Consider the following 15195-nt stretch of genomic DNA (forward strand, 5'->3'; position numbering starts at 1 on the left):
TCTGGAAATCAGTTCCACACCTACAAAGGACAAGAGCACAACTGCAAGTAATCCACATGGATTTATGAAAAGAAAATCCTGCACAACCAATCCGTAAGCTTTCTACAATGAAGTGACCAGCAAGGTGGACAAGGAGAGAAGTGGATAATGTCTGTGTTGACTTTAACAAGGCTTTCAACTCTCTCTCCCATAAATAACCTCATAGACATAATGATGAAAAACACAGTAGATAACTTTAGACACAAAGGAGTGAAAATTAGCTGAATTTCAAAGCTCAAAATGTTGCCATAAATGGCACAAATTCCTGCTGGAAGACAGTTTACTATGAGTGCCCCACAGGGGTGTACACCACAGCCAACATTGCGGAATGTTATCATTACTGACCTGGAGGATTGGATATGGCATATTCTCAGCAAGTTTGTAGGTAATACAACATAAGAAGGAGTTGCTGATACGCTGGGTAGTTTTGCAGCCATTCAGAGACCGTAACAGCCTGGAGAAAATGGCCAACAGCAACCTCATCAAAGTCAACAAAGAGCAATGCCAGACCCTGCATGCGGCAAGAATAACCCCAGTCACCCCACTATATACACTAGAGTAAAACATCTGGAAAGTAACACTACAGAAAAGGACCTGCAGTCCTTGACCATAAACCAGCAGTAAGCTTTGAGGCATAGAAGGCCAACAACAACGTGGTCAGCATTAGGAAAAGGACTGCCAGCAGGTCAAGGGAGGTGAGCCTTCCTCACTGTACAGTACTGGTGAGATGGAATCTGGGATCCTACGTCCAGTGCCAGGCTTCCTGGGATGAGATATTCATGGACTTACTGGAGCAGTTCTGGTAAAAAGCCACTAGAATGACTAAGAGATTGGAGCCTATGTCATATTGGGAGAGGATGCTAAACCTAGAGGAAAGAAGCTTGAGGAGGGTAGGTTAACAGTGCACATAGAAACCTGATTGGAGGGAGAAATAAAGAAAGATGGAGCCAGACTCTATTAGTGGTGCCTAGTGACATAACAAGAACCAATGCGCACAAACTGAAAAACAGAAAATTCTGCTTCAGGATAATCAGAAACAAACAAACAAACAATTAAAAAAAATCAAACCAAAACAAACAAAAAACCTGCTGTTTATTGTGACAGTGGCCAAACAGTGGAACAGGTTTAATCAAAATCTCCGTGGAGTCTCCATTCTTGAGGACACTCCAAGCCCAAGTGGACTTATCCTTCAAAATGGAATTTTTTTTTCTTCTAAATTGGCTAGTTAGTTCATGGGAATAGAAGCATGACTACTTTAAACATATTATTTTATACCTACTGTTCAACAACAATATCTCACTAAGACAACCCTCGCTTATGTACTCAGGCATAAGAAATCAGATTCTAGTTCAACATGAAAATTCTTCAGTAATATACTATATTTCAGACTATAATATTGTACTTTTTTTTTTTTTTTTTTAAATATCTCTTCCTGATCTTTCCTGGAAGTTAACCACTGCTGTAAGGTGGGCATTATTGGTAATCTTGGAAGACACGATGGCTCAATAATTCCTTCACTCAGCCTTTGAGGAAGGTGTTTATGACACCGTTCACCGTGTGCCAAAGCACGTATCCAGTCCATATATAGAAAAGCTACTTCCTTAAAATGAACTACCACAAGTGACTTCAAGTCCTGAGGGGGTTTTTGAGGTCTGAGTTTAGCACTGGCACACGTAATTGAAGCAAGTAAAGATAATTCTGCCACCACAGCATCAGAATATCTGGATGTTATCACTGCACTGTTATAAAAACTTTAGAATTTGGGTATTTTAAATTTTTCAAGAGTCTAAATAAGAGTCCCAAAAGAAAACTGATCACCTTCTAAAAAGATGCAACTTCTAAATATTCAGGAAAACAAAGACAATCTTGTAACAAAATAAAAAAAGAATATTGAGGTGTCCTGGAGCAAAGCAGCAAACTTCATAACAATAAATATTAGACAGATGGCAAGGAAAATATTTATGTTCTTCCATCACAATAAATTACTCAGTTTTGTTCAATAATCAAACTTAACTCCACAGAACTGAGTAAGTCAGTAATCACCCTAAAATAACTTGTCCTCCAGAAGGTCAAATAAACATGGTCAAGAAGATCAGTCAAGTAGACACTTAGTCATAATGGGGATTTCAATACATTCATACTTTCTGGCATATTTACCCAGCTTTAAGAAAAGCAGAAAAACAAACATATTTAGAGGCCACTGTCTCTTCGAGTCTTACAGGAATGCATATATCCCAGGTTAACACTGAGACAAAATTATCTCTGTGACCATTCCTTCCACATAGAGAATCTAAGGCAATAATGTTTTAGTTTAATCCTCATATGAGGAGATTTACAGAAAATTTAGGCCTGCATGAGACTTCTTCAAAATTCGGCTGCTAACATAGGATGCACTTTTTCAGTAAATCTGTTAAAACAAATTGTCCTTGTCAGAGATAGCTAAAGTATACTTTCAGCCTGTCTTGGAACTGGAAATGGATTTCATGACTGCTAAATACCCCTTCCAGGACATTTGATATCATAATAAAAGACATAATTAATTAACCTGATTAAAACAACTAGTTTTGTGGGGGGTTTTCTTTTTTCTTTTTTTTTTTTCTTAAATGCTTGCTTAGTACAGAATTTGCATTATATCTCTTTTTAAATTCCATGAATTGCAGAAGGAATGCTGCCAGATTAGGCCATTATGTACTCAGAAAAAAGGGTGAAATTATTTGGAAAAAGAATTACTCCTTACTTTTCATAGTATCAGAAAGATCTGATTAATTTATTTCCTTCTCAGGGTGAATCAAACTATTTTAATCCAAGTAAAAGGTAGTAATATTCAACTGGCTAAGATCAAAGCATCCTTAAAACAAATTAGAACTATGAAACACATAAGCATATAACCAAATGACTTAGTGAGTATGCAATTGCTTTATAATACAAAGCAGAGAGACAATATAATGACCAACATGTTAAAGATATTCCATCTTACTTGTCCAGAGCTGTACTGGTGGGCATGCTCCTACCAAATCCTCGGACACCCATCTGACAGAAGTATGGAATGCAAGACAGATTGGCAGCAATAATTGCCAGTGAATCAGATGCATTAACAAAGAAACCATTTTGGCCAAGGATCATATAGCGGTCCTGGAAAAGACAAGAAATACAAAAACATTTCTCATATCCTATGTTTTGGTTTCTACTCTTAGATGAACAATAGGTGTTTAAAAAAATATGTATATATATATTTAAAAACAAACAAACAAACGAAAACAAAAAAACCAAAAAAAAACAAAACAAACAAACAAAAAATAACAGGCTTTGGGTTACTTGTATCTCTCATAGGGCAGAGTAAATTTATTGGCATTTTCCCAGTAGATTTATAACCTCGCTACCACATTCTCACTCCTTCCAGCAAACAAAACCTCCAAATCAGTCCCTAGCCTGAGCCTCCTACATTGTACTTCAGTACGTCCGCTACTGCCAGGGAATGCTTGTGTAGGAGAATCTTTCTACCAACTGCATGCACTGTATGGTGAGTAGGTGGGTATTTTGTGTTTAGAGACCACAGAAAACAGCTTCTGTCCTTCAGAACCTTTCCATCATTCTCAAATCTTGACAGAAAGCTGTTTTTGCAATACTCTACTGATATGTTGATAACACGTCATAAGAACTAAAACAAGGAGAGATAGTAACTCAGTGCTTCATTAGCTAAAAAAATCTCTCAATTTGTGGTGTTAACCAAAACTGACTTTCTTTAGTTAATACATATTGTGACAAGTTAACACTACCTGTATATGCTGTCCTTTCACACCCAGAGAAATGTTATACCAGAACAAAACAAATACAGACAAAAAAGGAGGGGAAAGAAAAAGAAAGACAGGCAGAAGAAAGGCAGAAGAAGGGCAGAAGACAGGCAGAAGACAGGCAGAAGACGGGAAGAAAGAACTCTCATTCTGGGTTCAAATCCTGCTCAACTTGCAAACAGTTGTAGGAACAAATTATTCCACATCCTTGATTTACAGGTACAAATGCCATCATCTATGCTTGAAAGCAATGTCATTCATCCTCAAGGACTTACTGAAAAGCAAATATAATTCCACATCCAATACCTGACAGCAGGTGAAACAATAACTAAGTTGAAACTTCCACAGCAATCAGAATACTTACTCCATCAGCATCAAAAGCAGCTCCAAACCCATACTCTCCACCTCTCATAGCCTCCAGCAAGGCAGTTGCATATGTTAAATTGGGATCAGGACGCTGTCCACCAAAATCCTCCAGAGGAATACAGTTTATAGCAGAATTTGCAGGAGCTCCTAATTCATCACAGAGGATTCTTCTCACGTAAGGTCCCATAACTGCAAAAACATAAATCTGCCATGCATTCACAAAAACATATGCTTGACATTCACATTTTTCACAGTACTGTGGAGACTTGATACAAAACATACTTCCGGCAATTCTATACATCTGTCTTATTAGCAAAAGGAATTCTCATCTACAAAGAGAATATGGTCACCCCACTCAGATCAACTGTTGATTGATCAATTGTTAAAACACACTTCTTCACTAGCAGAAGTGAGAAAGTAACCACTGAATACTGAAAGATAGAAGTTTTATTTAGCAGCTATTAGGGGAAAGTAATTTATGTACAAGCACAAGGGTATTTCTTATTAGAATAAAACGTAATATGCTATTTTATACGTCCTGAACTACAAGCAACAATTTAGCAAACACACTAGCAAAGAAAATAAACAGAAATAGAATGGAAATAGAGAATACACTTCTTTCAGATTTCTCATTCATACCGAAATTAAACTGGTTTTCCTACTGAAAAATTTTCCACGTTTTTCCTGCCATCATGTAGATAGTAAGTAAAAACTTTCCTACAACTAATTCGAAAATAACTTTTTTTTTTAATTATATGGCGAAGACCATGGTTCAAGCTACCATACCATAATTACTATATGCAGTGTTGTGGGGTGTCCAAAAACATCACAGAGGTTCAATTTTTAGTAGCTTTTTACTTCACCTACAACCCAGATTACCACACCAGGCCTCCTCGTAATTTCCTGATAAGATTTACCAATCCTAATCTTACCTGCTGAACAAATGCATATACACTTCCATTCTTTAACCAATTAACCTACATTTTTCAGTAACTATAAGGAGTATTTTCTATCACTTCAGAAATAAGAGGATCCTAAATACATGTGCATCTGGAAATTACGTCATTATCAAACTGTACAGAAGACTTTTCAATTTCACAATTAAATATTTTGATCTTATGGAGAAAACTGTAATGTTAGTTGCATCTGAAATCTATGCTTGTTTGATGGCTAAGTAGCATATTTTACTACCTTGTGACAGATGAGGACATCAAAGATCTATACATTATTTCAATAACATTCTCTCCATAAGTGTATGTGATGAAAGACATTCCATTCTTCAATGCACAGCCAACTCACTGAGGATTCTTGGGAGTCATTAATTCTGATTTAGCTTTATTTTCACTGAATCACAGAATGGCTTGGGTTGAAAGGCACCTTAATGATGATCAAGTTCTAATCCCCCTGCCGTAGGCAGGACTGCCACCCACCAGATAAGGCTGCTAGGAGCCTGTCCAGCCTGTCAGCTCCAGGGATGGGGCACCCACAGCTTCTCTGGGCAGCCTGTGCCAGTGCCTCACCACTCTTCTTGTAAAGCAAGATAAACCTAATATTCCCTCTTTCTGTTTAAAACCATTCCCTCTTGACTCATTACTATCTGCCTGTGTAAAGGACAGTCCCCCTTCTGCATCTAAGCTCCTTCTGAGTACTGGAAGGCTGCATTAAGATCTCCCTGGAGCCTTTTCTTCTCCAGGCCAAACAAGTTGAGCCTTTCTTTGCAAAAGAGGTGCTCCAGACCTCTTTATATCTTTATGGCACTCCTCTGGACCTACTTCAAAAGCTCTACATCTTTCTTGTTGTGAGGGCCCCTGAATTGGAAGCAGCACACCAGATGGGGCCTCACAAGGACAGAGCAGAAGGGGACAATCACCCCCCTGCTCTGCAGGCCATCCCTATTTTGATGCAGCCCAGGACACAAATAGAAACCATTTTTCCTGAGTAGAGATTGTCCTGCAACCTCCTTGGCTATGATACACTGCAACATATCTCATTACCCACTCATGGAAAGATCAGCTCATCCTACTTGCTTTCAAACACAGAAAGACTGTTATTGCATACATATCTCTTCAATTCCTTTTCGGGAAAGGACTAACAGTGGGTTAGGCCCAGTACTAAGACTGATTTTGTTAACAGTCTGATGTGAAAACCCTTTAGCATTTCTGAAAAGCCTGACATTTATACACTGTATATGTATTTACCTTTATTATAAAACTATTACAATGAACTCATATTTTGGTCCTGATAGTATCTTAAGTTCATACCTCCATTCATGGCATCAATCCTTATTTTGATCTGGTTGGGTCCAGTCAGCAAATTTCTGATTGCACTGAAGTCAAAGATATTTCGAAGGAGATTGAGGTAGATATCCACAGAATCAACAATTTCCACTAGAAAAAATAATAATAATGCAAAAAAAAATCAACAGCATATCAAAATAGAAGTACAGCTCACATATGGGAACATATGTCTCCCAGCACACTTTCACAACCCATGTACCTGAATTAAAGAAAGCACACCACCTCTGTGTAACATAGATTGGCACTGATGCCAAGGAGACAAAGTAAAAGGCTCTTTAATCAACCTTAAACCTTGCACGCATCATCAGTTTTGCTTGCTACAGCACTGCAGAGTATGGAAGATGTCCACGTTGATAAAAATGCACAACTTTTATTATTCAAAAGCAGTATCTATGTGCATCACTTCATCAGGAGACGCACAGCTCATTTCTGGCACTTAAATAATCTGTCTCCAGTTTATTGTCGTTCTACCACCATAATTTTGCAATTTATACATTACACACTTCAGAAAGTTTGGCTCAAATACAACATCTGCTATTTCTGTTACAGTTCTGCTAATCTGAAAAGTGATGCCACAAAGGCAGAGAGCTACAGCTTCTCTAGTTCTGTCAGATATTAAACAGACCAAACTGAAATTAATTACTGAAAGTAAATTTGTTAGAATCAAAGCAGCTACCCTGGCAAAGCCATGATTTTAAGTCAACTTGTAACAAGTTATTTTTCTGATTAAATTTAAAAGAATGCTATACAAATGCTCTTTTATATGGCTTAACAAATATCTTGAAATACTTTAGTTACAAGTTAAACTATGTTCCTCAGAAATGCTGACCTCACCCCAGTGATCTTCTTCGGGGTAAAACATAAACACAGTGCCTAAGAAAAAAGCTTAGAATAAACTACACTTGAACTAGAAACAAGAACAAAAAAATAGTCCCCACAGCTGAAAAGTAATCTGTAAAACCTACTGGAAAACGAGTCAATTATCTGGCACACGATAAAATTCTCAAAGATCTCAAAAACTGCATTTCAGTATAACTTGTCAGCCCTGCTCACAATAAAGTTTATGTAGGTTCCAATTTTTACATATATGAACAAATGCCACAACATCCACAGAACTGCTCATACGTGTTAAGATAAAGTGCATGTAAAATTCAAGCCTAAAAATTATTCTAGCTCCTGCCAAATCCAAATAACTTGTTTTCAGTTGACCAATTGCAATACTTCCCTGGAGTCCCCAGTAGCTATATTGTCCCAGAACAGTTTGTCTTTCCAGAGATTACTGGGAAATAACTTTTTTTTCTCAAATTAGAAAACAAACAAGCAAACAAATAAACAAAAGAAATTGTTTTTAATCTATTTTTATGCCACCTGATTTTTTGTTTGTTTGTTTTCCTGTGGGCAAAATGAATACAACGTTTACCTGCATCACCGAGTATTTTGAGATCCAGTAGCAGTAAGAAATTCTAAAGAAATAATGCCCTGCTTAAATAATTACTGTTTATGATTCTGCAGCAATTCTGCCACCTAGAATCAACACCTGTATGTAGCATGCATAAAAGCCTTCACTCATACCTCGGAAAGGTTTGAATTTGTTCTCCAGATCAAACTCTTGTCTTCCTAAGCGAGATAAATCAACTCTGAGATCAGGACAAATGGCATATTCCTCCAAGGTTTTGCTGATTTGATAAATTTTATCTGAAACTATATCTGGAGCAGGTCCTATAAGAGAAGAGAACTTGTCAGGTCATATTTTTAAATGAAAGTTCCATAGGATAAAAAATAAAAAAATAAAAAATTGCTGGTTTAAAAAAAAATAAATACAGAACTTATCAGCTCTTTTGAAGAGTAAGCCCCCAGAAGTGCACCGATGTAAAGTATTATGTAGCCTGCAGGACATTTTTTGAAGAAAATGAAAAACAGAACATGGGAATACAGTGCATTCTCATACCACTTTGTTTCACAGTAAGTATTTAAGGCAGTAACCAACATGGAGAAAAAAGTTCAATCATTCTTCTTAGTGACTGAGACACAAAAACGTTGCCATTTTTTCTTCTACAGTGAACCTCAACACATGTTCTAATGGAAAACCTGCCTTTCAGAAGCATCTTCTGGTGTCTCACAGGTCTTTCTGCAAACGCACAACTGTGAAGCTGAGACTGTCTGGCATCTCCTATAATTTCCTTGGGCACAGAATATCCCTAAATGCTCCTCCACAGTTTGACAGCCATTAACCAATCAACGTCCTAATGTCACATTCATATGAATGAAGATAATTTAATCACTTAACAAGCAATTGTGATCTGCAACAGCTTAAGTCACTGTGAAAGAGAAATTGCTTCTTAAATGTGCATTGTTATTAGCAAATCCTGAAGACTGGCTATGTTTTTAAATAATTACTGTCATCCTAATAAGAGTTGCAGGCTTGACGCAAAATGACCAGAAGACCATTCTGTCTTCTCTAATTCTTCTTTAGTTATACAAAAGCCACTCTTACAACCTGGAAAAATGACCTCCTGTATTTTTATTTTCACTCGCTCCTAATTAAATGCCTCCTTCTTTTCACCACTGGATGCTTACCACCTGCAACAATGCTGCTGTACTCTGTGCAGCCTTACTACATGAATCAGTGTCTAACATCTCAGACATGGCATACCTGACGATCCAAGGCAATAAATACAACACATGGTAGTCACTTAGATTTATCTCGCTTAGCAAATGATTTCTTACTGTTCCCATCCCAAACCCACTCACAAGATAAGGACAGGTTTCATTTGCATTACACCAGCCTTGACAGGGTGATTTTCAAGGCATTTTGAGATTTTCAGAAGGAAAGCATCATACATTTATGAGGCATACAAGGCTTCAGCATTTGTAAAAATCATTGGGTTTCACAGACCAGTAACATAGAACTTATAAAGCATGACATAACTACATGCATCAACTTAAAAATTTCACTGCACGAGACATCATTAGCTGTACACACAAACTGCATAATTCAAGAGCAGAACTGAGACAGCTGGAATAGTACAAGTCCTCTTGGATAAGCACAGATTTTTTTCCTGGACAACACAAACGATGCTTTTTTCCATATGTGAAACATATACTGAGTTACACTGCTTACAGCACTTCTGAAATCATATGCTTAATTAATTGCCAAGACAACCAACAAAGAAACATGAAAAAAAGAGTGCTCCCTCATAGGCAGAAGGATGAAAACTGTTACAACAGTCCAGCAGACTAAGTAAAATGAAGATGGGACAGTAAACCTCACTGAATGAGGTATCTCAAGGCTTTAATGAATGTTTAATACTGACTGAACATATGCATGTAAACAATGACACTCATACCCTTGAGAAAAAATAAAGAACAAATATGCTTATTTCCTTCAAAGCTGTTAAATAGTAGACTGTGAAAGAATAACCAATAATCAACCATAGTTGGCTATCCCTGGATTTTAATCATATTGAGATGCAATGCCATAAACATGTTAACCAAAAAAAGAACAAAACACCTACCTCCATTTGCAACCTCAAACTTGACTCCAAACTCTCCTCCAGGTCCCCCAGGACTGTGGCTGGCTGTTAGAATAATCCCACCAGCCGCTTTTATCTTTCGAATAATACATGAAACTGCAGGTGTGGATAAGATACCATTCTGCCCAATAACCAATCTGCCGATCTAGGTGGAAAAAAAAAAAAAGATATTATTTTTAATACTGAAGAAGAAGCATGCACACCAACATGTGCATATAGAGTGGCTAACAGAAAATTTAAGCTCCTACCATGGAACATATTTGTTGCAGTGAAATACACAACAGGAGCTGGTTAATTGCTCCACCGGAGTGCTAATAACAAATACTGTATTCTGTATGCCCAGGGTGGCAAGGAGCATGGACACAACAGCAAACTGCAAGCTCCCATCACTGTACTGGGGTATGATCGTGCTATCAGACCTTTCCAGATATCTCCATCAATCACCAAAGCTTCTCTAGTAACAGTTTGTTTTAGGACAGAACTCCATCCAGACTCCTCAACGAGAGGCAACGGTATTGCTAGCAGTTCAAGCATATGCCTCAAAGCTCTTTCAGAACCAAGTTCAAGAAAAATGGATTTCCGTTAGTTGTATTGCTTATTATTTATACCAGTGCTGTATAAGTAGTAATTTGAAATAGAAACACTGGTATTTTCAAATTGTTTTGAATTTGAGTGTGCCCTTTTAAGGCTTCTTTTCAGCCTATGAGAAAAATGAGAATTCTTCCAAGACTGCTGTACGAGTGCCATCATTTAATCATCACTGCTCGCTGCACCAAAGCATCAGAAAAAACACAGACCACTGGAAAACAGGCTTTAGCAAACCTTCTTCCAGCCTATACTATATACATTAGGGGAAATAAGATGAAAATAAGTAATGAAAACATTTGCTTTGAGTACTTCCTCTCCCTTTTCTAAACCATTATGCACATAGAACACTAAGGCAAGTGAAGACTCAGTTATGTCTTACAATACTCTATTTTGTTTGCAGAGCTTCACTTCATCTATAGTGCTTTTATGAAGCTGAATTCAAGCACTCCTTAGAAATGTAAACATCTTCCTCTCTTCGTTTTGATGGCAGGAATGCAATCTCATCCACTCTCAACCCCTTTGCTGTTCATTATGTCCCTAAATCAAGTACTAAGCTGATATATAATTAATTTTTAAGTAATGAACTCTCAGATTTACAGACTTCTCTGGGCTAAACCAGCAACCACATACTCACTCACAATTAAAGTTCCAGTAATATCCTTCTGGAAATCTTGGACAGTTTCATAGCATGGAAAGATTATCTTTGGAATTCAAAAACTTGCATGGCTACGAGATCACAGGCTTGTAATGTCACTTCTAATACTGTGCCCAGTGCCACATCCTATTTTGTCACTCTGCTTTTAGTAGCAACAGCAGCAACAGAGACTGTGATCCTCAGCAAACTCTTAGGGCTGAGAGTATAGTCACCCTAACTAGTATTTTACAGCAACATTTTTATGCAGTATTACTGCATGCAGCTTTGTATTTTCAAACAATTTGGCAGATCAAAATGGAGACACTTCACATGTTTTAACTGATTTTGCCAGTAAATTTTCTTTCACATGCCTCAGTCAATTTAACTTGAAATAACATGAAGCAAGTGGATTATACCCTGGATGGCACAGGAGTGGGTCTTCTTTCACTGCAGTATCCTAATGATGACCTAGTGTCACGCCTAACATAGAAGCAAATAATTCAGCCATACAGGTGTAAGGAAAGAAGATAAGATTCTTATGGGAAACAAAAAGCAACATCACACTCCAAAAACAGCTGGAAAATTCTTTGCCATCTTAAGCTTTCTCGGCATTATTAGCAATGCTTCATGACCTCTATAATGTTGCTGTGACTCTCCATAGGCTAAGCATGATCATCAACTCATCCGTTTCTGATCAGATATGGACATCAGAATTTCTAATTTGAACTTACTCTAAACTGTGCCTCAAAAATAAAAATCTCTCCAAATAGAAGGACATGACGAATCATGTGCCGATGGCTACTGCATAGCATGCACTACTCTGTAGCCACTGCCAGCACTGGAAGCCCAGAAGCTGTGACCATGGTGTACCTGCAGCCCCAGCCCACAGGGTGAGCAGAGGGCTCAATGACGACAGGACAGCAGGGCAAGCAGCGGCAGCTGACTGGGCAGGGGGCCTCGGCTCATTCCTTGTCCTGGGGCCTGTGCCAACTGTGCTAGGCTGCTAAGGCAGGGAGAATGCGGGGTGAGTCACCAAATTAGAACAAGGGGAACCTAGCGACTCTAAAGGGCAAATACGTTTACAGTTGATATCAGAAAATCCTCTTTATTTTTATACTCGGTAGGCACAATTAACCAAAGAACTCAGAATATGTCTTCCTGGAAGGAGACTCTGGCTCAGTTTGTCAGCACTACTTGGCCATCCCTCTCCTGGAACTCCACTGAGGTTAAAGGTTTTCAGGGCAGCTTCAAGCTTCCACATGTTTCATCTCACCCTGCATTTGCCAGCTTGCTTTTTTTTTCTTTTCCTTTTGATGCTGGCCAGGCTCCTTGTAGTGACATTTGCCTTGGCCAAAAGGAGAGGTATTTGCCCTCAGCAGTATTCAAGTTCTCCACCTGAACCATACAGCACAGCATTAAACAATGCCTTTGGGGAGGCTTAGATAATTTCTCATCTGTCATATATTAGCAATCAAAGAATAAAACATGTAATGAGTATTCCTTGGAGGCAAAAAAAAAAGTGAGGCTTATGCACTTACAGCGTGCTGCAGAGAAACAGAGAAGCAGCCAGCAGGCCAACGGGGAATGGAGCATGAGTACGTGGGAGCAGGATTAATGTCAGCCCCAACCACCAACCTCCTGAATTTACCAGGACTGTGTCCCCAGCCAGAGTATGGTGCTTGAATTCAGGAATCTGTGGGAACTGCCAGCAGACACTCTTGTTTCTTGGCTTCAGAAAACAGTAAGGAGAAACCACACTTCCAAGAAAGCTGCAATAACTTAAGGAAGGGGAAACCCTGTTAGAGCAAAGTGCCAGAAACAGGCTAAACTGGAAGCCTCCTGAGGTCAAAAAGACCTAATCTGCAGGGGGAGCAGAACAAAATGGGAAATGTGACATGAGAAGCTGGAAGGAAGCAAGCTGACAGCAACATCAGCCAGGACAGAGTCCTGACCGCATCTCAGCCCACCTGAGAACCCCTCAGCCTTCTAAGCCCTACATTTCTGGTCTCCCCCAGATCTCAGTCCTTGTGGTCACCTTGCAGCTGCAGCTCACTGCACTCACAAGAGCAGTGGGCGACCACAGTCTTGGCAGAGCAGCCCCTGCTGTGCTTTCTCCTGGCACCCTACAGTGACAGAGCTTCCCCTGCAGAGCCAGCAGTGAGAGGACATGAGGCAAGGCACTCCTCTGGGTCTCACAGCTCCCAGCTGTGAGCAATGGGCTCCCACTGCTCCCCACTGCCTGTGCTGGCTGTATGCTCAGCTCCATGTTTAGGAGGGACAGCAGCTTCATCTCTGTTTTAGAGAGGAGGCTTCAAGCCCGTGCTGCCTAGTACTTTCCAGATTTCTGTATCTATAAACCGACCAAGGGGTTTGCACAACTATCAGAAAACATCAGTTTCCATCTTGAGTTTTTTTCACATTTGAGCAAAATATGCTGTAAGCCATCTGATCAGATGGGTTGTCACTACTGTCCTCATTATTATCTCATTCATTAAATTAACAGAGAAGAACAATTCTTTTCTGAAGCCGCAGCCAAATTGCTAAATTCCTCTTTGTTTAATAACGCCACTTTCCTTGAGCATCCCTAAAAGACTGTGGGCAAAAAACACACATCCAATGTCCTCGCTTTCCACGCATTTATTTTTGACTCTGCTACACTTTCTCCGCAGAGCCAGGTGTGTTTTTCGGCTTCCAACCCCGACTCAGCTCCAAACGAGGTGTGCAGCACCACGGTCGGCCCGCAATACCCGGGTTACACGCCGGTACCGCCAGCCTCGCCGGGAGGCCCCGCGCTTACCCCGTTGGCCGCGGCCATCTGGACGACGATCTCGATGGCCGTCTTGCTCAAGTAGCGGCCGTCGCTGCCCACCACCATGGTGCAGCCCTGGCGGTCGCGGAGATCGACGGAGGAGAGCAGGCTCTGCACGAAGCTGGGCAGGTAGTTGCGCTGGCTCTCCAAGAGCCCCGTGGGGCGCCGCAGCCCCCCGCCGCCCGTCGGCCGCTGGTCCTCGTAGGGCGTCGTCTGCACCGTCAGCACCGGGATGGGGTTCCTCTCCATAGCGATGCCCGGTGCCGCCCGCCCGGCCGCGGCTCCACTGCGGAGCGGCGGCCTCACACAGGCTCCCGGTCGGAGCCAACGGCGGGGCGAAGAGAGGCGGTTCCGTCCGCCTCAGCGGCGCGGGCTCGGGCTCCCTGACGGCGGCCCCGCGGGACGGAGGCGGGTCGGCTCGCCCCTCGGAGGCCCGGGGGGCGGTGGGAGAGCGGCGCAGCGGGGGTGCCTGGGAGGGCGCGGGGTCGCGCCGCCCCTTCCCCGTTCGGCGGAGCCCCGCCGGCGCCGCGCTGCGCGCAGGGACGCGCGGGACTTCCCAGAGCCGTGCCGTCAGCGTGCGGCGGCCGCGGCCAAAAATAACCCTAGAAAGCAACGCCGAGAATCGCGGTCTCCTGCCAGAGCTGTAACCGGAGGCTGGGGGAGAGGGAGAGCCAGCAACACACACTTGCTCGGGGGGATCACGCTCTGTCAGCGCCGCAGACGGCCCCGGCCGCCCCCTCCGGCTGCGGGAGCCGCGCGCCTCTGCCGGGCAGCCTCTGTCCGGACAAACGCTGAAGCAACCGGGATGGTTTTCTTTCTGTCATTGCCCACAGCAGGGTCTCTTGAATCCTAAGCAGGCTTAGGAAGGCTTTGGGGTTTGTTTTATGTTCCCCCATCGTGAGCTGGGAGCCATAGCAAAGAGCTGATCTGGCAGGGTAACAGAAGATGCGAGTTGCCGTGCTGCTTTGCTCCCTGCGTGTCCAAGAAGCACTGCCTGTGCCTCCCTGAGTAAAGACTGTCAGGTGTTACGTGTTTTGTGTGGGTCTGGCAGGAGCTCGTTGGCACGGGTGTTCATTTTACTTAAAGTCAGTACAGAGGTGGTAGCACTGCTGCAGAGATGCCTGTCATTTCCCAGTAC

The 15195-nt window shown here is 41.4% G+C and overlaps 1 protein-coding gene across 2 annotated transcripts in view; it reads right to left on the reverse strand.

Moving 5' to 3' along the window:
* The window catches only part of PGM5 (phosphoglucomutase 5), a 59986-nt gene extending 45544 nt beyond the window's left edge, over positions 1-14442 (reverse strand). The window contains exons 1-6 of one of the 2 annotated variants that reach the window (XM_015848859.1): positions 14046-14442; positions 10009-10171; positions 8066-8212; positions 6458-6583; positions 4195-4385; positions 3017-3171 (exon numbers count right to left, since the gene is read on the reverse strand). In XM_015848859.1, coding sequence (XP_015704345.1) covers positions 3017-3171; positions 4195-4385; positions 6458-6583; positions 8066-8212; positions 10009-10171; positions 14046-14306 — 1043 coding nt within the window. In that variant the 5' untranslated portion in view covers positions 14307-14442. Of the gene's footprint in view, positions 1-3016; positions 3172-4194; positions 4386-6457; positions 6584-8065; positions 8213-10008; positions 10172-10274; positions 10293-14045 lie in introns of those variants that run through there. The other variant, XM_015848860.1, reaches the window with a different exon arrangement.
* Between the last annotated feature and the right edge of the window lie 753 nt (positions 14443-15195).

Source organism: Coturnix japonica, chromosome Z (genome assembly GCF_001577835.2).
Source record: "Coturnix japonica isolate 7356 chromosome Z, Coturnix japonica 2.1, whole genome shotgun sequence".
NCBI classification, from domain to species: domain Eukaryota; kingdom Metazoa; phylum Chordata; class Aves; order Galliformes; family Phasianidae; genus Coturnix; species Coturnix japonica.